The sequence below is a fragment of the Clarias gariepinus genome, chromosome 15 (assembly GCF_024256425.1).
Source record: "Clarias gariepinus isolate MV-2021 ecotype Netherlands chromosome 15, CGAR_prim_01v2, whole genome shotgun sequence".
Lineage (NCBI taxonomy): Eukaryota > Metazoa > Chordata > Actinopteri > Siluriformes > Clariidae > Clarias > Clarias gariepinus.
Genome location: NC_071114.1, coordinates 16,004,436 through 16,027,120, shown reverse-complemented (window position 1 = coordinate 16,027,120; position 22,685 = coordinate 16,004,436). Strand labels below are relative to the sequence as shown.

Below are 22,685 nucleotides of genomic sequence, written 5' to 3'. Positions count from 1 at the left end.
CAGCAGTAAATAATTTATTACAAAGACTATCACAATCATTAGGTTTGCTCACAAATATTAGTTCTTTTTCTTACCCCTGTCCTGCTCTGTAGAAGCCGCCGGGGCAACCGCACAGGTAACCACCATCCGTGTTGGAGCATCCATAAGTACAGGGGTTGCTAGACATGGTGCACTCGTTAACATCCTGACAGCCACCCGCACTCTGCTGGAAGTCAAATCCTGACGGACACACACACTTGTAGCTGCCCAGAGTGTTGTAGCATGAGGCCGAACCACACATCTGATTGCCGTTACACTCGTTTTCATCTAAACAGGAGGAGGAAGAGATGGAGAGAGATGGAGGATAGTTAGTAATTCATAAGTAAATAAACGTAGGTGTTCACTAATAATAATAATTTTTTATGTGCATCCTGCCTATTTCACGCATAAACTCGTCAAAAAACATAGTTTCACTTATGTGTATCCTCCCTCTGCAATTCAATCCTAAAAGAACTAAAGTACAGAGGGCAGTAATACAGCTTAACCAGCTCTTTTCGCAGTATTATTACTACAGTATTACTGTATGTAACAGTATTCTTGAGTGGTCAACCACAGTCTCCAGTCATGAATTCATTTTTGTTTACCATCCTGCCATTTTTTTTCCTCAACATACAGTTTTGTGAAATCTGAAATCTTGGGGTTCTGATTTTCCATTATCAATTTCAAAACCAAGGAAAAAACAGAGGTATAATTGTATTAAATATACAAAAATTACATCTATATACTTTAAATATATGAACATCCTATTCAAATACTTTTAAATAAAAATATCGCCACAGAAGCTAGTTTTTTACATGCTTGATATCAGATCGCATTATCTATTACCTTCCATTTTGTGTTTTTGCATTTCTTAGTCTTAATAATTGCTATTTTGGAGCTGGCTGATTTTAGGTGGTTTAAGAAGTCTGAGATACTCACCCACGCACTGGTTCCACTGGTAGTGCTGAACGTAGCCTTGAGGGCAGCCGCAGCGGAACCCACCCATCATGTTCTGACATCCGTGCTGGCATCTGTGGTTCCCTGTGCACTCGTCCACATCTGCAATGCCACAAGTGTGTTTATATTTTTATATTTTAATATACCACTTGTCACAACAGACACAATTACATAGCAGCTTTACAAAGATTCAAGATTCAAATCATACTATAAAAATCAAACTATATGAATATGTATATAATATGTATTCTTGTAATATAGGAATTTCCTGTTTTCAATGAGCCCAAAAAAATAACAAAAAGGTTTGTGTTGTATTATATATACAGTATATTAAGCAACTATCATTTATCATTTATAATTTATTTATTTATTTATTGTTTATCATTTATATTTCATTATTGCATGTGTCATATTTTTTTATTATAGAACACATCCCCTGGCAAGTAGCTAGCTGTGAATGTGAATCCGCTATCGGTTACTACCTTTTCAGAATTTATAAAGGTCAATGAATCTCATTGTGTCTTGTGGTGATAGTTTCTTAACCACTGATGTTAAATGTCTGTACACTGTGTAATCATTACCTTCACACTCCACTCCAGTGGTGTCCAGAGAAAATCCCTTCTGACACTCACAAGAAAAACTGCCGGGGGTGTTGAGACAGGATGCTCGGGATCCACACATACTAGGCTGGCTGGTACACTCGTTGTTATCTGGCAGGTAAAAAAGCACAGTCAGAACCACACCATTCTCAGGTACAGAAAAGAACGATGATAATGAACAAGCAATTGCTTTTAGATTCTAATGAATATCCTAACTGTGTTATCCTTACACATTCCCTATCCACATCCAATAAGGATATCATTTCAAGCTATCAGAAAGAGTTGGTAAACTACATTGTGCACACACTATGAAAAGACAAATTTATGTCCCTTTCTTAAGAAAAGTAATCATTTAACATCAACTTCATAATATTAATTTTACCTTAGGTTGATATATGTATATATTTGGCACACATACACACACGTGGATGGAGCTAAGCTTACCGATACATGCGGTTTGGTGTTGGGTAAATCCAGAGGGGCACTTGCAGGTGAAGCCTCCGATGGTGTTCACACAGAGGAACTGGCAGTTGTGTTGCTTGGTGGAGCATTCGTCCAAGTCTGTGTGTCAAAATGTCACATAGTTTATAAACCATTACTTACACTCATGGATTTTAAATGCCACATCACAAATTTATTTATCCACTGAAGCGATGCAGAAGGCGAAACTCACCTTTGCAGGTCTTTCCATCTGGCTGCAGGATGTATCCTCGAGGGCAAGAGCACAAGTAGCTGCCCTCTGTGTTCTTACACAGGAAGTTGCAGGGCTTGGGAGACTGAGAACACTCATCCAAATCTGAAACACAGGGAAAACAGCAACTGAAGACATGCATCAAGAGCATAATGTTAGTATTGGTTATGTTTAATGTCCAAATTCAGGACAGTTTCGTCATCTTTTATTATTAATAACTGCTTCATGTCAGCTAACAGTAATGAGTAACGTATATTTACCTTCTCAATACAGTGAGGTGTATAGAGAATTGGAGGCATCTGTATTTTTATTCTACCAGGGTTTACATTTTTACTTGAAAAGTAACATCATTCAAAAGCATTATTAATAAATTTTAAACTAACTGTTAGAGAATCTATCTAAAGCTGTTTATCTCCTTGAACTTAAACATAGGCTGTGTTTATTGCAACAGTAAAACACCAGCTAATACGTACTGTTTCTTTAAAACTGAATTTAAAAGCCTAAAAAGCTGAGCTACTGTATACCATGTGCTGTTGGGGTCATTAAGAGGAAATGATAAATAATACGTTAAAATAAGTACATACTGTACAATGAATTGCAAAAGCCTATAAAATAGACTACACTATTTGAACATTTTGAGAATTGGAAAATTTGTAAAACCTAAATATCATGTTACTATAAATACATTTTTTTTCATGTGTCCTAATAGTGTGAAACCCTTTACTATTGAGTCCACATACCAAATAAAGTGTTTTGTTTGTTTTATAACTTTACAAGGGAGAAAAGGGAAAATAAAAAGAAGTTTAAGAGTTCTTATTATTGTGGTAATGTTGACAGGTCCTTAACACACAAACAAAATCTAGAGATCTTTGCAGGACCCAAGTGAAGGCCGTACCGATGCAGGAGGTTCCGCTGAAGTCGTTGGTGTAGCCCACGTTGCAGTGGCAACGGAAGGAACCTACGCTGTTAATACACTCTCCGTTTCTACACAGGTTGGGCAGAACCTTACACTCGTTGATATCTGTCATAACAAAGAGTCACAATCAAGTCAAGAATCATTAATTACATCTTGAAAAAGCAATTTTAGGTTACAGACAACATCGCAGTGATAGATCCTTGGTCTATAACCCTATAAAATTTACTATGCCTTCTCACCTCTGCCATCGGTAGTGTAACCTGGCCCATGTGGACACATCTTTTTGTACTGCACAGTGCCAGGCAGGGGGCAGAGCTCACACTGTTGTCCCCAGCCACGGCCTCCATTACAGCAGCACTCGGACTTTGTGACGGTGTTGCGGTTGGTAGACGATTGCTGGCACATGGTCTGCAGAACTTCAGTGAAGCAGTAGTCCTGACGATTATCTGGGAAACACAACAGAAGATCAGACTAGTTGCTGTGATTTCATCTTTTTTTCCTAGCCACTGTTTCCAGTAACGTACAGTAATAAATAAAAAATAGCTTAAGTCATACATTTATAATAAATATATATTTTTTATATTAGAAAATATGATTAAATTACAGGATGTGTCTGGAATCCATAAAGTCACAGAAACTGTTTTTGTGACCGATAACAACCCTGCTCTCAACTGTCACCTGATTCGTATTCAGCGTGAATCATTGTAGGTGTGTGAGAAGTATGGTACAATAATAAGATTTTTTTCCAATGTGTGTAAATTCACAGGATGTGTATAAGATAAATCTTGGCGAGATAAAAAACTGGCAGGATAAACATGTTTTTAGAATTGTAAGACAGTTTTGCAAACTCATTAGTGCATTTTTTTATTGTCAGTGTTTGTGTGGATGTGTTAGATAACACTTGTGGAGGTGTTCTATAGGCTGGGTTTTTGACTACATATTTGAGAATGATCAAAAACACACAGACTTAATAGTGAAAGATTTGTTTATGGCTGTCATGCAGGTTATAGCGGGAGCATACGTTGACTCTGCATGAGTATGTGATCCTTCGTGGCAGGTTCTTACCGATGCACTCGGTGCCCGTGGAGCTGGACTCGAATCCTTCGTTGCAATCGCAGCGGTAGCTGCCCACCGTGTTCACGCAGCGGCCGTTCTTGCAGATGCCAGGCTTGCTTCTGCACTCGTTCAGGTCTGCCAAGGATACATGCAGAGGAGGTGAATGAGAGATACAGTGAGTCAGGATGAGTGGGTGGTCGAGAGCGAAGAGAGTGAAGAGAAACCGAAGTGAAGAAAAAGACATAGAAAAATCTGAAACTCATTGGGGGAACCTATGCAATACAATATCTATTATTATCACACAACACATATTTACAGTATTCACTCAGAAACTGATTTAAACACTCAAACCTTTATTGTGCTCTTCTTTACAGACTGATGCAAATGCATTCACTTTCGTTATAAACAAAATTATACTGACAATTCTAAAAGTTTAAATTATTCGATAGAATTAAATTTGAAAGTTGATATGAGAATGTTGACCTTCACTAACATAAGAGACGTATTAAAACTGTACCTTTCTTCAAAGCTGGGATGGTGCCTTACTGGCATTTCATATTTAAGCTATATGCTCTCCTTAAGTCTACAGCACTTGCGTAATCACACACACACTCACCCATACAGCCCTCCCCATCTGGGCGTCGAGTCATTCCTGGTGGACAGATACACATGAAGGTGCCGATGAGGTTTTTGCAGACCATGCCCCTGCTTTCACAGTCATCCAGTCCCTCAGAACACTCATCCTGGTCTAGAGAGAGAGTGAACATTAAATACATTAAATACTGGTGTTAGACATTTTATGATTTACTTATACAGTATTGTAGTAATGTGCAACATTCACGTATTTACTTACAAACTTGATTTTGTGCAATCATGACTTCACTGAAGTGCGTGCAATATTTAACCTATATGTACTCACTTCGGAGCACTTGCAATATTTACATATTTACTTGCTGACTTGAAATATGTACAACATTTATTTATTTACTTATTTGACTTATGTCTTTTCACCACTTAACATATACAATATGCAGTACTTCTATTAAACACATGCCATTCAACACTCCACCACATTATTAGTCTATAATTATTCATTAACCATTACTACACCTTCACTCTTAGCAACCTTAATATATATATTAGAATAACTTGTTGGGAGTTATCGCCACATCACCTGACCTCTCTCTAAGCTATTTTGTCATGTTTGAGCCATTCAAGTTTCTGGGGTTCAGCATCCTAATCATGGCTCCGCCATACTGCAATAACCTTCTAAATTAAGGGAGTTTTTACTCCCAGAACTGTGTTCTATTACAGGTTGTCCCCTACTTACGAACGAGTTCCGTTACAGGAGCACGTCTGTAAGTCAGATTTGTTTGTAAGTCTGACAAAGTGAGTCTTGAACGGCTTTGATACAAATATACAATATAAAGCATACTAATCCATTCAACTAAATCTGTTCCCTTTCCTAACACTGCCATCATGTGGCCAAAAAAACGTTCAGGCTTGAACAGCTTTGATACAAATATACAGTATAAAGCATACTAATCTATTTGACTAAATCTGTCCCCTTTTCTAACACTGCCATCATGTGGCCAAAAACCGTAACCACGCCTCAGAAAATGAATCTCACAGTGAAATGCTGTCTCTGCGCTTTCAAATACTGGTACGTAACTCGAATGTTCATAAGTCGGGGACTACCTGTATTCTGCACAATCAAAGATCCCGGTTTGATTTAAATGCCCCTCGTAAAAAACAGGTATGAAGATAGAGATAGCTTTTAAAACTTAACTGTAAAAAATAAGTGTAAGCAAGGGTGATGTGTTATAGAAACATTAGAACAGTGTAAATGCTGTGTAGTGGTATTTGGAGATGATGGTGATGATGATGATTGGTCTCTTGTATTGGACTGTAGATTTTCTCACCTCGGCACATTCTCTGATCCTCACGAAGCACATAGCCTGAAGGACACATGCACTCGTACGAGCCGAATGTGTTCACACAGCGGAAGGCGCAGAGCAGGGGGTTCAACGTACACTCATTAATATCTGGAAAAAATAGAAAAAGAAGCAGAATGTGAGAAAGCCTCTGTTGAGTTCCAGTTTATTTATAAATCTTTGATGTAATATATAACTAGACATTTTGTGGAACTTTTTTTTAAATCATCTTCTCAATATGAAGTGATTTTTTCTGGATTAATGTGGATATTATTACTTTACTGCATGTGGTTTACAAATAATTTCCTGCACATACACTGCCTAAAAGTCTTTGTCCAATTACTTTTGTAACATAACAGTATTTATGTTGCATGATCCTAAACATGGCTTTGCATTTACAAAAGGATTACTTCTGAAGCTGCTGAATTTTGTCAGAGAAAATGTTAGCATCCTTCATTTCAAGCTTTAGTTGTTAAACTACATATTAAAATGTCTTAAACATGTTGCTTGAGATTCCATTACTTTAAAACACAAAAATGTGATAAAAAACCCACAGTATATTGCCTGTAAACCTTATACCATATAAAGGAAAGGTTACACATCTCACTCATTTATTCATGTGTGATTATACTTTGTTATTATCATTGTTATTATTATTACATGCCATTATGTTAGGATGCACACACCTTCGCAAGTCATCATGGGACCAGGTTCAAAACCCTCTTGACAGGAACACTCAAAGCCTCCCACCACATTTGTGCAGGTTCCGTTACCGCATGGGTTCCCGATCGAACACTCGTCCGTATCTAAAACATAAAGAAAGAAAACATGAAGTGTCTCACTGGTGATCTGAATCAACTGACTTTTGTTAGACCTCTCTTTGGTTGTGTGTGCATTTGTTATGTTAGCTGCATACACTGTACATATCTTATGTTGATATGAACCTTTAAGTATGTTTGTGCATTTAGGTTTGTGTGTCGATGAACTTACCCACACATTCGATTCCAGTGTAATCCAGGTTGTAGCCGAAGGGACATTCACAGCGGAAAGAACCGTCAGTGTTGATGCAGGCACCATTTTTACATGGGTTATCCAAACACTCATTCATATCTGTACAAGGGGAAGAGGCAAGGTGTATAATACTGGACACAAAAAGGTGATAAAGTTTCAGAATTGGAAGTAAATTTCCGAGTCGGAAACACAAATACTTTGGTGGAATTATCAGGAGACCTTACTGCTTATGTCAGGATGTCTTCTGTATTTTCTTTAAAAAAATGTATTTATATTACACATATAAGAGTTTGTTTACATACAAAAAAGTATTTATTCTAAACACTTTATTAAACACACTAAAGCTGCAGCTGGTTATTTTTTAAGTATCTTCAGTCTCTAATAATCATATAGCTTGAAAAATTACCATTAAATATATAATTTGCAATATTGTCTTTTTTCTGTTTTTGTAAATTGCTTTGGGACTGGCAACAGGAAATATCATGGAATTTGGAGGGGTGTCTAAACTTAACTGGCAATATATAGATCAATTAATAAATGAAAAAGCAAGTAATTTGCAGCCTTATACTGTTAATTCTAAATGCTGTAGTGTATGCCAGATTTGGAAGTGCTAATTTAATTATTCATACATTTATTCTTGATTTCTTTCATCATTTTCATGATTTTTCTATTCTGATCGGGGCCAGTAAGAATATTGGACTATTCCTTGAACTTTTTGTATATTAACAGTATTGCTGTTAACTTTCTATGCAAAGTAACTGTGTCTTGTATTCAAATTCTTTGATATGTTCAGAAGATCCCTCTCGTGTATCAGTTCACAGGTTGTAATAAGTTGACATGTTTATATTACTCAGATGACTGGTCAGACCCTTTTCCTAATAAAAACATTATACAATGCTACAATCCAAGACAGTTCCTCTCATTTTCACATTCACTCTATTCTTATATTATATTCGGTCATTATCTAATTTCTGCATAGCATCCATATTTCCCTGTTGCCTAGCAACAGTTCAACCTGCTGAATGTTAAATCTGCATTTGCATTTGCTGTTTGGTTCTGTGATCACTATGTATGCGTATTGTGTAGTTTGTTATGGGTATCTTACCGACACGGCCTTCCCCTAGTCCAGGCACAGCTCCATGACCGTAAGGACACAGCTGTTTAAATGCAGCTGCAGAAAGTCAACAAAGACCATGATAAAGATTAAAAAAGAATCGTTGGTATAAATTATAATGTATATGGTATATGCTATAGTCATCTTTGCATTTACTTTCATTATTTATTTTTAGGATGTCTAATGTATGTAGCTATCTGTGATAGTCAGTACCTTGGCCCTCCTGGGGGCAGAGCTCACACGGGTCACCCCAGCCCTCGCCGGGCATCAGGCTACAGCAGCAGTCAGCCTTGCTGATGTTCTGAGGTTTGGGAACGGAACATTTGCTGGCCTCGAAACGTGTAAAGCAAAAGCTCTTGCGAGTGTCTTGGAGAGGGAGAGAGAGGGAGAAGCAAAAAAAAATTATTGCAAAACTCTTATTTATGCTGTATTTTAATCAAGACTCTGGCTTGAGGAGAAGGCTGTTTTTAATATAAAATCACTAAAGGCATTTCAAATCTGCCTCAAAACTTCTATAGCTGTGGTTATTTCATAGGGTTTACTTGTCTGATAGCAAATACTTCTCAAATGTGCAACAGGTCACACTCACCAAAGCAGCGACGCTTGTTATCAGACAGAACAAAACCTGGTTGGCAGGTACACTGGAAGCTTCCCGGGGTGTTAAAACATTGGCCAAACAGACAGAGGTTGGGCTGTGATTCACACTCGTCAATGTCTGAGGAAAAAGTATGTGAAAAAGGAAGAGGCACATAGTGTAAAACAGTGCTCTTAATCTTGTATGTGTTGTATATGAGATAGAAGCAGGCTCACCAATACAGTTCTCATTCTGTAACTCGTAACCCGGAGGACAGATACAGCGGAACGATCCATCCAGGTTCTGACAGGTTCCAGGTGAGCAGGTGCCCGGGTACGTCACACACTCATTAATGTCTGCAAGCAAAATAACACCTTAAAAACTGCACTATAAACTGTGTTTTTAGACGTGTAGAAATAATAATTGCTCAAAAAAAAAAAAACTGTAAAATGGGCTTATCCTCCCATTGCTTTGGATGTTTCTAAGTTGTTGTAACATGTTTTAAATACATGTACTGCACGGTACATGACTATATGTCAGTTTTTTTCCCTAAAATTATGTATTTGAATCTGCAGCACTTATACTATATTTAGTTTATCTTTATGAAGGCTGTATAAATGCAAAAAATAGATTTAGAATTTAGTCTACAGTCGATTACAACAACTAAACATGTATCCAGATTTTTATTCTCAACTAATGTTGTCAAATTTCCAAGCTTTTCCATACTGTCCTGTGTCCTTATTCCCACACACTGAAGTCTCACACATTTTAATAACCTACAATGAATTCCTGATTATATTTTATGCTTTACTCCAGCTCTGTAAAAACTCAAGATTTCTACTTTCAGCTCTTCTGACAGTTGCTCTCATTCTCACTCGTTATATGTTATGGATTAGTTTAATGAAGTACACATGTACTGACTTTTATGTTACTCCACATTTAAAGGAGTAAGTTTTTAAATAAACATAAATATAAATATCAAATATCTAGTGCACAGTACTGAGCAGACAAACTTCTGAGCTTACTAGATGTATCTGTCTAGGATTTGTGATTTATTCTTTCTTGAAATGTTTATGGAACAAAAACAAGTTTCTATCCAGAAACCATGGGAAAACCAACTTTTGCACAGAACATTGTAGTAAATGAGGCATTGTATACTGTATTGTGAAAGTATGATAATGCTATTGGCTTACCAACGCAGTTCTTAGAGTCAGGGGTGAGCTCATAGCCCTCCAGACATAGACACTGGAAGGAGCCCAGACTGTTGATACACTGCCCATATCTGCATACTTGACCAGCCAGAGTAGTGCACTCATCCACATCTGCACAGAAACACAAACACATTTTTAGAGATATAAAATAACCCCTGAGAGATGAAACAAACTCTTAGAGACACACAAAAAGCACCCTCATAAAACAATAAAAACTTGGAAATATAACAACATATTTTAAAACATCTCTCAGGGACTTGTATCATAATGTCTGAGAGGTTAATGTCAGTATGGCCGCCACAGACTGCAATACACAGAGACTGTTCCTGTTTGTTTTACTGATCACACACCTGGACTCACTCATCATCACAGTATACGAGGATGCTCGGGTCACACTCACACTGTGAAGTATACGCTCAGGGGTTATTGGCAGTTGTTACCAAGCTTTTATTTTTATTGTTTACATAGTTCCTATTTCAACCTTTCAACAATCAAAGGTTGATTCAGCTCTTTATTTCTTGCCTAATTCATTCTGTTTAACGATCACCTGCCTAATGTTTACCATTCAGAGATGTGTGTTTGTTCTTTCACACTTCATTAATAAAATTGAGTATGTTTCTGAGCTGTATTTGCATCCGTTTGCTCATCCCTGACACCTAACTAACTCTGAGAGATAAAACAAACAAAAGTTTTTCAAAGATAGAAAATGAGTAAAAAATGTTAAAAAAAAAATGTTACAAACTGTTACAATGTTAAAGAGACTCACCCATGCAGTCGTTATTGTGTGTGAGCTCAAAGCCTGGGAAGCAAAGACAGTTATAGGAGCCCACAGTGTTCTTACATGTCCCGTTTCCACATGGCTGCCGCTCGCACTCATCAATATCTGATAAAAAGAGAATAAATGCAAGGGAAAGAAGGTCAGAGGGAGAATACCACATGAATTCAGGTCATTATCTCATTATCTGATTATTGATTTGGGTCATGAATGTTTGGCAAAAGCTGGACTGAAGAGCATTAGTCTAATTCAAAGTACTTGTACACACACTCACCCATGCACATCGTGAGGTCGGCTGTGGCCTTAAAACCATTGTGGCACAGACAACGGTAGCTGCCCTGCGTGTCAATGCATTCACCATGGCTGCACACGTTGGGAATTTCCAGACATTCATTGCGGTCTGCAGGAAAAAAAAGTGTCATTAATTTTATTAGCACACGGTAAACGATGTAACTGATGGACCAACTTGTAACTGTGCTGCTAAATGAACTACTTCAAAATAATGGTATAAAACCCTATGTGGATGTAGTAAGCAGAGGACTCACCCACACACGCTCCACTGGGGGACAGCTTGAAGCCAGGAGAGCACTCGCAGCGGAAACTGCCGGGGATGTTGTTGCAGTTGGCATTGCGTTGACACAGATTGTCCCCGCTGTTACACTCATCGATATCTGAAATAGAATTTGAGCAAGAAAAGACAAACAGCAAGTGGTACAATCAGTCATGAGAGACATAATTGTCAATTGATAGAACAGTGTTTGTGTACTTACAGATCCACTGGGTGGGCTGTGTACATAAGTTTGTGTAATGTGGGCATGAGTGTACCTTCACAAACCAGCAGGATGTTGTTGTAGCTGAAGCCCATAGGACACTCGCAGCGGAAGCTGCCGATCTGATTGATGCACGCTCCATGGGCACATATCCCAGGAATCTCCCTGCACTCGTCAATATCTGGATCATGACACACATTTCAGTTTACACATCATGTGGCACAGGCATTGCTTTATAAATTCTAGTTACAGAACTCCACATTCTGTCTTACCGATGGGTTTTCCAGTGTGGATGTCGATGATAAAGCCTGGAGCTGGGTTCCCACACAGGAGCTCATACTCAGCTATACAAGGCAGCAACACAAACATTAGTGTGTAAAAAATGGCACAAGCAATTAAAGACGATCAGAGTATTCATCATTGGTTGGCAGCTGTTTCGGTAAAAATTTGTGAACTCATTCCTAACATTTATTAAATGCTCAGAGGTTTCATATTTCAACCAAATATGAGGTCAGCGCTGCATAAATCCGTGTTCCCATGATGCTGTTCCCCAGAACATGAAACATTCCACTAACATGGAAAATAAAATCATGTCCTCATATTTTGCTTCCAAAGCGCCAGACATTCTTGAATTTTAATGTAGTCTTAAGCAATAGTTCTCCAGGCTTTGCGAAGGATTTTTTGGCTCTCATATTGGGCAGGTTTTTGGCTGTCATTTTCAGCCTGTACCTGACCAGTTTCAGAGGAATGTTTGTTAAGCCACCAAGTGATCTATGAATTATTCAAGCATAAAAAATTCAAACCTAAGGCATGAACCAGTGAGAAACGGGTGCAGAGGATGACAAATGATCAGGCCGGTGATTAGTATACTGGTGATGTATACTGAGTGGTTGGAACAGACGGGAGGGGAAATGATTTTGCTGCTAAGGTTGTTACATAAACTTTGATTTAGCAGCCTGTTTAAATAAAATATTTGTTCTTATTTTTAATACAGAATTTTAATGATTTAATTTTATTTCCTATGAAGAGGTGAGAGGTGGCTCAGGACCTTTGAACCGTACTGCATGTCTACAACCAGAACTGCCCAAATTAGTATCAATAGTAGTATCAATATCCAATTCAAAATCTGTTTTTGGGATGGGACATGTTTTGTAAAATGATGGTTGATGCACAAGCCTACTAACTAGTGACTAGATTGTTATATAGACACTTACAGGTAGCAGGGGTCGGACAGGGTTCACACGGCTTGTTCCAGGCTTTTCCCACATTGTAGGCGCAACAGCACATCTTCTTCGTCATGTTAAAGGACAGCTCGTTCTCACACGTGTCATTAAAATTATGGTAGCACACACTTTTCCGCATGTCTGTAAAAGGCCAGATAACATCACAGAAATGAGAAGACTCATTATTAATATTAGATAATATTATTAGAAAATTATTAGATAACCGTTTTTATGGTAAATAAGCACTTTACCCATGCAGTTGTTGCCTCCATTGACCTGCATGTACTCAGGAGGGCAGATGCATGTGTAGTTGCCCAGTGTGTTGTAACATGTTCCTGGGCCACAGATCCCAATGTGGGTTGAGCACTCGTCAATGTCTGGAACAACAAAAATGCAATGAAAGATTTTTTTTTTAATTATTATTAACTTATTTGATGGCGGGTGTAATATAAACTTTTGTAATTATTTCTATGGATCTGCAGTGAGAGCTCTTTGGATCTCTTGTCATGAGAAAATAAATACTTCCAGGCGATTATGACAGATTATCCGGAGTACATGTTTACTTTGTTATATCCCTGTTTAAAATCAATAAAAATATTGTTGAAAAGCATACATTTTAATTTAACTTACTATAACTTTTAAAATGAACTAATGAACAATAACGTGATGGCTTTTAGTATCGTCACCTTCACAGATGCGTGTCTCCTCGTTTAGGAAGTATCCAGCAGGGCATTCACACTGGAAACTGCCGAAAGTGTTGACACAGTTGCCCCCCTGACACAGGCCGGGCAGCTCCTGGCATTCATCTATGTCTGTTCAGAAGAAGAGAACAAGGAACTATTAATGAGAGCATCAGAGTGGAGAGAGTAAAGCCATTAGCAGTCATCAGGCATAGCTGTGGCATGGATACTGCAGACTGCACTAATTAATACAGCAAGGACACTCAGAGTACATAGACACACACAAACACACACATTCTCACCTTCCAGAATGACTGTGATCGGGTTGGGTCGGAAGCCTTCTCCTCCAGGGCACAAAGTTTTGTATTCAGCTACATAGGGAGAGAATTTTTTAAAATTTCCTCATTATTTTGCTTTAAATAACACAACAAACACATACAGGCCTAAACTAGCCTTTCATACACCCACCTCATATGACTTTCTGAACTAATTTTCAGGTACATTTTAATTTATGGAAAATGCTACATAAGTAAGGGTGTTTCGTTATGATTAATATTATTATTTACAAAAATATTACCCTATATAAATTCCCTAATATGTTATATGATTTATTTGACTTTTTTTGTTTAGTTTTTATGCTTATTAATGTATTATTATATTTTTTGTAGTTGTTGGTGGTGAGTTGTGTTCATGAAAAGCTGAAAGGACATACTGGAGTTGATCATGGGACAAAGTTCACATGGGTTCCCCCAAGCTCCGCCCTTAGAGCAGCAACAGGAGGCTCGGGACACGCCCACTCCAATCTCAGCACTGCATGAAATGCCGCCATCACCCCGATCCAATGTGTCCAGGAAACAGTTACCCACCCGAGTGTCTGGAGGAAAAAAAACACAGTGGCAAAAAGACATGCACACACATTAAACTCCAGAGAGCCCAAATATCAAACTGCAAATTCTTTTTAGTCCTCATTCCAAGGCTTTATACAATGTCATTCTCGAAGAAAAAAAAAATGTTCTGAACAAAAATCTCTAAGTGCAGATAAGTGTCTTGGTGCCGATACAATCGGCTGATGTTGCAGTTCTACAGACTAAATGGAAAAGATGATGATAACATATTCTGCAAACACACACATACATGCAAAATGTTCCTTCATCACTTTATTACATAATGTATTTTTTTTTTTTCATTTTAAATGAAGGGTGCCAATAGAAAAAAGAAGAGTTAAAGGTGTTCTGAATACACTGTAACTTTGAAAGATACCAACTAAGTTTAGCTCTCAATGACAAACTTTACGATCGGTGTGCAGAGCAGGAAAATTTATAACGACAGAGACCTATGGTTATGTACTTATATGACCCTAAATTTCGATTGAAGGACTTAAAAAAAGCTTGTACAAGCATTGTACTGTGCAGTTAAACTGATTCTTAATCGATCATTGATTGGTTTACCTATTGGGTTACCTACTCCCATCACTACTATGGATAAAGTGACTTAGATTTGATTTGCTGATATGAGCACAGGGTGAAATATTACTGGTTGCTGTTTTGGTTCAGGGATGTAACTTGTGGATTGACACACTTACCGACACAGCCCACTCCTGTGGGGTTGAGCTCAAAGTCTGGTGGGCAGTTACACATGTAGCTTCCTGGCATGTTCACACACAGGCCATTAATGCAGTTCACTGGGTCAGCACACTCATTCACATCTGGGAGAGAGAGAGAGAGAGAGAGACATTTACTGTAGGTCCATACAGTAGATCCCGTGCCCAAAGGTTTTTGTGCATCTGTTTAAAAAATAAAAAAAAAACAGTTCCTGGTCCAAAGAAAAATACTGTTTTTGTGGCCAGAAGTAAAATGCAACTCTCATTGGCCCTGGTTGTTCTGATGTGAATGATCAGGTACAAGTTACTCTTAATGCTATGTAACATAGCGTCATACATGTTTTATACCCTACAGTATACAGAATATACAATATATGGTCATGTGTACAATATATAGATAAAGAATAGACAAATTCTAAATAAAAACATATTTAAAATCTTCTGATTGTAGCAGCTCCTAATAATTACATTTTGGCACTTTGCTGGTCTGGAGCATTCAGGTTTGTTAACACAATGTCGAGAGGGAAAGACATGTAAGAAATGGTCTCAGAGAGAAAAGATTAGGAAACCATTTCTAAATAATTTGGGGTTCAACGGTCTACAGTGTGAAAGATTAGTCACAAGTGAAAAGCATTCAGGACAGTTGCCAATCTTTCCAGTCCCAGTACATTCACCCCAAACTCAGACTGTGCAATGCTTAGAAAAAAAAAGAGCTACATCTAAGACTCTGCAGGCCTCATCCGAACATGTTAGTCCCTGACAGCACAATTACAAGAAGACTAAAAAAGTATGGTTTGCTTTAAAGGGTTGCCAGATAAAACCTCTTTTGTCTAAAAAGAACATGGATGTACGCATAATAGAACGCTCAAAAACCTTCATGAACTAGGCTTAGGGTAGGGTTGTAAAGAAGATTAGTTGTAAAGAAGAATAGACCAAAACAATTTAAAACACTGGCAAAATCATACAGGAAAATATTATTATGTTAGTGCTGCTAAAAAAGTTATATATTTGTCTTTTTGCACGAAAAAACATAGAAGTAATAGAGGGGGCACTAACTTTTACACATGAGTGTACTGGACTACACCAATATGAAGTGATGTTTCACAGGCAGAAAAGATCCCTTCTATGTTTATGTTCCGTTTATGTGACTGTGACATGGATGAATTTCTTTAGGCATGGCAGAATTCAAGACAGGAGTACTGCACTTTCCACTGCCTTTAGTCCAGTGTATTAACCTGCAGTATTTGCTCTCACCTGTGCAGTTGCCTCCACTGCGGTCCAGTTCGTATCCATCGTCACACACACAGCGGAACATCCCGGGCAGATTTTGGCATGTTCCAAACACACAAATGTTCTGGAAGTTGCATTCATCTATGTCTGTGTATAAAGAAAATAGTGTTCATATATATGTGTAGTGCATATATAGAAAGTATATATATGTGTGTGGGCGTGTGTGTGTGCATGTGTGTATACCCTGGCATGTCTTGCTGTCCTCAGTAGGAGTGAAGCCCATCTCACACTCGCAGCGGTAGCCTCCAGGGGTGTTCAGACACTGACCATTCTCACACAGGTTGACGTTATCTGCACACTCGTCGGTATCTGAGAGGCAAAAGCAGAGTGAGTGATCTTTTACACATTAATTTGCATGACTGAATAAACAAGCATACAGCTTCGAGTACACTGATTCATTCAAGCCTCACATAATTGAAATAGAAGAAGATTCCAGTGTCAGTGTTTTTTGTTAATGGGAAGTTCTTTAGGTTCTGCCAAAGGAAAGACCTCAGAAGAGAGAAGTTTGCAATCTGAAGTTTATGATAATATAAATGAAATGGAGGTGAGATAACTTGTTTAAGCTTGTGGATTCGACTGAAGTACTGCCTGCGCCTAATGGTGTCAAGTAGCCATTTTCTATTAGAACATAATGAATGCAATGGTTAAAAGAAGTCTTGTCTCAGAGGACATGGTAAATAATGTTTCCTGTACCAGAGCAGGAGAAGCCATCTCCGTTAAAACCCTCCTTGCAGGCGCAGCGGTATGAGCCGGGAGTGTTGACACAATCAGCGTTGGGGTTGCAGCTATGGTCCTCTGTTGAGCACTCGTCCAAATCTACGGACACACACCACAAGGTTGGAGAGAAACTAGAGAAGAAAAGGAGCTGTAGCTACCTCTAAAATGTGACAGAAATTTGTGGATTGGTGATTGCATGGAATGTCCAGTCTTTATTGGCATGTACTGCAGCACAGTCACTCACCTACACATTTAATTCCATCTCCCACCCAGCCGTCCCTGCAGCGGCATTTAAAGCTCCCAGGGACGTTGACGCAGGCGGCATGCATGTCACAGTTATGAGCACCGATCTCACACTCGTTGATATCTAGATAAAAAAACATGTATTGAAAATGCAGTAGACATTAATTAACACCAATCATACATGTTTCATTTAAGTAAATGAAAACAGATACACTTACAGTTCCAGATACAAACACATGTATGTACATGTATGCATCAAGCTACACATGTTCACACATACCTGTACAGCCAGTGGAGCCTTTCTTCACAAAGTATCCCAGCTGGCAATGACAGATGAAAGAGCCCTTGGTGTTTTCACAGTCGCCGTGCAGACAGATGTTGGGGTTCAAGTCACACTCGTTGACATCTTGAGAGTCAAACATGCATAAACTTTAAAGAACAAGAAAAAAAACAGTGCATGTTGTGTGTGTCTGTGTGTTAGTAGTTCTTTCTCACCAACACATGAGCGCATGTCCATGGAGGCCATAAAGCCGTCGAAGCAAAGGCAGCGGTACTCTCCAGGGATGTTGGTGCACTGACCACCGTCACAGATATCCGGAGTGTCCTCACACTCATCAATGTCTGAATAGATAAAAAAAGACAGGTCAAGAGTGCATGTGTCTATACCACCATTACTGCACAGGTTCAGACGTTGTAAATATTAAGCATTCACATTACATGGGTGTGTGCCTGTATGAGTAAATCATTTTTTGGTGCAGGTCATAAGGTTGGGCAGTCAGAGCTCATGGAGCACTGTGTATGTTTGTTTATGTTATGTTTGTGTGTCTATATTTGGATCAGCACTGACCTTGGGATCAGGAATTTCATGAACATGGATGCCTGTTGTGTGTGTGTGTGTGTGTGTGTGTGTGTGTGTGTGTGTGTGTTTGAGAGAGAGAGAGAGAGAGAGAGACTTTGCATGTGTTTTTACCACCATTACCTATTCATGGGTTCAGAAATCAAGCATGCTGACTGCATAAATGTGTGTGTGTGTGTGTGTATCAGCATCATCCTGAAATCAGAATTTCATGTGCATTGTTGTCTTTTTAATGGTTGTGGGTTTTGCACACGTATGTGTGTGTGTGTGTGTTTAAGAGTGCATAATTACCAGCACAGGTCCTGAGGTCAGGCATCAGGGCATATCCCTCACTGCAGCTGCACTCATAGCTGCCCTCTGAGTTTGTACAGTGTGTATCACAGCCTCCGTTCATGATTGTGCACTCATCGATATCTGCCAAAACATACAAACCACATCAACAACACACTCTAATGTTTTCAAGAATTCTAATGAAATTTTGCTGCTTTTAAATAAGTATATAGAGTACCATAAAGTATTCTAGGTCTGGTGTCTGGTGTGTGTGTGTGCGCGCCTACATGTTGCATAAATGTCAATCATAGTCACTACTAGTAACTCACCTACACAGCCCTGCTTGTCAGGAGTGGCCTGGTAGCCTGTGTTACATGAGCACTGGAAAAAGCCCACCATGTTCACGCACTTGCCGTTTCTGCAGAGGTTATCACTCAGCTCGCACTCGTTTACATCTGGAGGGTTTAAAAAAGAGGGATTTTTTTCAGAGACACTGAATATAATATACTTAACTATAAATGGAAAAATAAACATCTACTTAGAATAAAACACTTAATGATGTGGGGAATAATGGACATTGGATTAATAACAGTAAGATCAGGTCACTGATCAGGTCACATTAAATCATACTACCCTGAGGTTGATTATTGTCCTATAACTGCACACCCCAAAGCAATTTATTTCTTACCATTTGATGCCTTAGCAACATGCATTTTTCTCATGTAGAAAAGAAAATTTGTGTGGTGTGATGACGGTTTCTACCTTCACAGGCGGAGCCTCCAGGGCTAAGCTGGTGACCTTGGGGGCATTCACACTCATAGCTGCCCTCTGTGTTCAGACAAGTACCTCCACGACATAGCAGAGGATCCCTCTCACATTCATCAATGTCTAAGAGAGAGACAGAAAGAGAGATGAGTGAATGGAAGGTATCATACATTTTCACACAACCTGTATTTTCAGAGTAATGTGTGTGTGTGTGTGTGTGTGTGGCTTTGACTCACCCATGCAGTTCTTCATCATCATAAATCCACTCTCGTATCCATCGAAGCACTCACACTCGAAGCTGCCTGGCGTGTTCACACATGTACCCTGACCACATAGGTCCGGAGAGATAGCACACTCGTCAATGTCTAAGTAAGAAAAAGAGGAAAAACGTTTTTAAAAATTAGCACAGAAAATAATTAAGCAGTGATAAAGGTATTAATATAAATACTAATCAACAAAATGCAAAAGGCAAACAACAAAATACAGCTTTTAGAAGAAAGACTAGTTTTGAAAACACAGTGTGTGTATGTGTGTGTGTGTGGTGTGTGCTCACCTGTGCAGTTTCTCTGTTCCATGGTCGGTGCGAAACCATTGTTACAGCGACACTTGAAACTGCCAATGGTGTTCCGGCACGTTCCATGCGTGCACAGACCCTTAAACACTTTACATTCGTTCACATCTGGAAAACGAAAATGGGAAGACACACAGAAAGACCGATGAAGCAACGGTACAGTACACTGCAGTACATCTGCAGAAATGTGCTGTTACCATGAAATAAAATCAATTTATTACAAATTAAAAATTATTAAATACTTTATATATATATAGAATAAATAAAAACAAAAATACAGGCATATGTAAATGAGTAAAAAAGACATTTAGAGTAGAACCTTTGTAGAAGGGTCTGCCGGTGACTATGTCTCCTCTGTTGGCGAAGCCTGGGCCTCGAGGGCAGATGCTCTTGTACTCTGGGGTGCCGGCTTTAGGGCAGGCCTCACAGTCTGAACCCCACGCTTCACCCACTGAGCAGCAGCACATGTCCAAGCGGTAACGGCCTGGTAACGGCTCACCACATTCATCCTCATCCCACTTCAGATAACACTGCTCACTGCGGATATCTGAGCATAAACAATATAAATAAATATTTACTTACACACACAAACACACACACACACACACACACATACACACACACATACACACACATACGTATATAGGAAAAAATATATATAACTAGGTATCCTCACCGACACAGGTGCGGCCGCTCTCGTCCAGCGTGAGTCCCTCGGAGCATTCGCAACGGAACGAGCCATGTGTATTCACGCAGCGTCCGTTAGTGCACACACCCGGGAAAACCTCACACTCGTTAATGTCTGACACACATACAGAGACAGAACCTCAGTGAGCTGATACAGACTTCCTTTTTTGAGTATATTTAACTGGGAGTTTGGTTGTTCCTAAACAAACATCCAGAAAAATTAGCAAATTCAAGAGATCCTACCTTCACACACAAGTCCCTTCCTCCGAGTGAGACCACGGGGGCAATGTGGGTCTGCAGGAAAAAGCAACAATTGTTATTAAATCTGTGTAAAACACCCCAAACTGAAAATAATGAAATAATGGCACTGTTGCAACTGAATAGAAAATTGGATTGTCATTATGAATAATAGTTTAGTTTTTTCCCACCCCTGTGTTATGTGTTTATTTCGCGCAATCTCTTTTTGTCTTTTCTGTCTATGATTCCATTTACAGTAATTGCAAGAAAAGATCTACTGACCAACACAAACAAGGTTTCTTGATTTTTCACTAGTGTTGCTTGTTTGTTTCTGCATCTGCACTATCTGTATCTCTACTGTATATTCGCATGTACTCACTTGTTTCACATATTTCACATGGACTTCCCCATGCTGCGCCAAGAGTGGAGCAGCACTCCGATTTGAGTGTAGCTCCATTGATGTTCACCTCACAGTGGCCATCCTGAGCATGCAGCCAGCAGGTACCTTTCATACTCTCTGCCATTGATAAACAAATTTAATGAGTAAATAAACAAATCATATTGAATTGTTTAATTATGAATGAAAATTGGAATTGCTGGTGTAATTGCTATAGTGTAAGAAAAACATGTCACATATTCAGGCGACTTTTGGTTGGGACACAGCCCACACTGTCATGGTTTATTTCCCTTTAACATCATTGTTCCATAGGTTTTATTCAGTGCATGTAAGCAATTTAATATGTCTTATATGGTATACATTGTATAATTTTTTGGCATTGTCAAGCGATTTTATCATAAACAGTTTATACATTGTTCAATATATTGTTTATATGACCTGATTAGCCAGGCAGTGTTTTCCTAAAACTCTGTAAAAACTCTATAGGATTTGCTAACAGTTGGCAAAACAATAGCATGATGCTTTAGAAACACAGATATGTACTTACCCACACAGATGTTGTTGGAGTCTAACCTGCTGCCGTGAGAACACTCGCAGGTAAAAGAGCCGGCCACGTTTCGGCAGATTCCATTGATGCAGGGGTTAGACTCGCACTCATTAATGTCTGTAAGACAAGGAGACCGGTAAATATTAATGCTGTCACTCTACCAAAAGAATTTCAGTGTTTCTAAGAAGATCGTCACATCCTGCTTGCTTTTTATGACTGTGCTGTCACTTTTATTCAGACTGTTGTTGGTTTAAAAGCTGCTAAACACCAATGCATAATCATATAAAAAATATCTGTCTGATCTTTATAAACATCAGTAGACAGAGCCAAGTAATAAGCTGAGTGAAAAAATAATAAAAATCAAACAAAATCCTCCTTAAAAGCTTCCTAAAAGTTTTTTTAACTGACTGATTACAGAGTTACAGATCTGTACAAGCAGGCTAGGTTGAAATAAGCACTTTTACAAGTTTTGAAGTAAAAAGTCACCTTCACATGTCTCTGAGTCAGATTTGAAGATGAAACCTTTGGGGCAGGAGCAGGCATAGCTTCCAGGCGTGTTTCTGCACTGGCCGTTATCACACAGCAGCCGGTTTACCAGACACTCGTCCACGTCTGGAAAGTACAGGAATCCACCAAGGAATATTAATGAGCACAAAAAAACAAAAATCTTTTCACCATAGTTAGAGAGCTAAAATTTTGTTATGGAAAATATTTGTAATAATTTTGTAATATTACAAAAGTGGTGGACTGGTCTGACAGCAGCACGAACAAATATCTATCTTTATGAACATGTGTAAGTGTAAGTATATACTGTATACTGTAAGCTTGTAAACTTAATAAAACCTGATCAAGTTAATGTTTTGACAAATGAGACAAATCCTCTGATCTACAGTGTAACAATCAGAATTTAACTTGACATGAAAATAATATTGTAGTGTTATTACTGATGCAAAAAGGACCACAAGGATCAGTGTTT

At 38.7% G+C, this 22,685-nt stretch overlaps 1 protein-coding gene across 1 annotated transcript in view; it reads right to left on the bottom strand.

Annotated features, from left to right (window-relative positions):
- fbn2b (fibrillin 2b) overlaps positions 1-22,685 on the bottom strand; it is a 71,060-nt gene that overhangs the window by 3,223 nt on the left and 45,152 nt on the right. The window contains exons 19-63 of the mRNA XM_053512646.1: positions 22,196-22,321; positions 21,710-21,826; positions 21,145-21,282; positions 20,772-20,822; positions 20,518-20,643; positions 20,161-20,388; positions 19,824-19,949; positions 19,507-19,635; positions 19,268-19,393; positions 18,835-18,960; positions 18,527-18,649; positions 17,875-18,000; positions 17,660-17,785; positions 17,381-17,503; positions 17,113-17,235; positions 16,603-16,728; positions 16,384-16,506; positions 15,112-15,234; positions 14,242-14,403; positions 13,832-13,900; positions 13,536-13,661; positions 13,101-13,226; positions 12,841-12,990; positions 11,899-11,970; positions 11,682-11,807; positions 11,402-11,527; positions 11,131-11,256; positions 10,848-10,964; positions 10,064-10,192; positions 9,107-9,226; positions 8,886-9,011; positions 8,510-8,662; positions 8,288-8,353; positions 7,162-7,281; positions 6,858-6,977; positions 6,160-6,282; positions 4,854-4,985; positions 4,247-4,372; positions 3,421-3,627; positions 3,161-3,286; positions 2,248-2,370; positions 2,019-2,135; positions 1,557-1,685; positions 958-1,077; positions 75-306 (exon numbers count right to left, since the gene is read on the bottom strand). Coding sequence (XP_053368621.1) covers positions 75-306; positions 958-1,077; positions 1,557-1,685; positions 2,019-2,135; positions 2,248-2,370; positions 3,161-3,286; positions 3,421-3,627; positions 4,247-4,372; positions 4,854-4,985; positions 6,160-6,282; positions 6,858-6,977; positions 7,162-7,281; positions 8,288-8,353; positions 8,510-8,662; positions 8,886-9,011; positions 9,107-9,226; positions 10,064-10,192; positions 10,848-10,964; positions 11,131-11,256; positions 11,402-11,527; positions 11,682-11,807; positions 11,899-11,970; positions 12,841-12,990; positions 13,101-13,226; positions 13,536-13,661; positions 13,832-13,900; positions 14,242-14,403; positions 15,112-15,234; positions 16,384-16,506; positions 16,603-16,728; positions 17,113-17,235; positions 17,381-17,503; positions 17,660-17,785; positions 17,875-18,000; positions 18,527-18,649; positions 18,835-18,960; positions 19,268-19,393; positions 19,507-19,635; positions 19,824-19,949; positions 20,161-20,388; positions 20,518-20,643; positions 20,772-20,822; positions 21,145-21,282; positions 21,710-21,826; positions 22,196-22,321 — 5,755 coding nt within the window. The remainder of the gene's footprint in view (positions 1-74; positions 307-957; positions 1,078-1,556; positions 1,686-2,018; positions 2,136-2,247; positions 2,371-3,160; positions 3,287-3,420; positions 3,628-4,246; positions 4,373-4,853; positions 4,986-6,159; positions 6,283-6,857; positions 6,978-7,161; positions 7,282-8,287; positions 8,354-8,509; positions 8,663-8,885; positions 9,012-9,106; positions 9,227-10,063; positions 10,193-10,847; positions 10,965-11,130; positions 11,257-11,401; positions 11,528-11,681; positions 11,808-11,898; positions 11,971-12,840; positions 12,991-13,100; positions 13,227-13,535; positions 13,662-13,831; positions 13,901-14,241; positions 14,404-15,111; positions 15,235-16,383; positions 16,507-16,602; positions 16,729-17,112; positions 17,236-17,380; positions 17,504-17,659; positions 17,786-17,874; positions 18,001-18,526; positions 18,650-18,834; positions 18,961-19,267; positions 19,394-19,506; positions 19,636-19,823; positions 19,950-20,160; positions 20,389-20,517; positions 20,644-20,771; positions 20,823-21,144; positions 21,283-21,709; positions 21,827-22,195; positions 22,322-22,685) is intronic.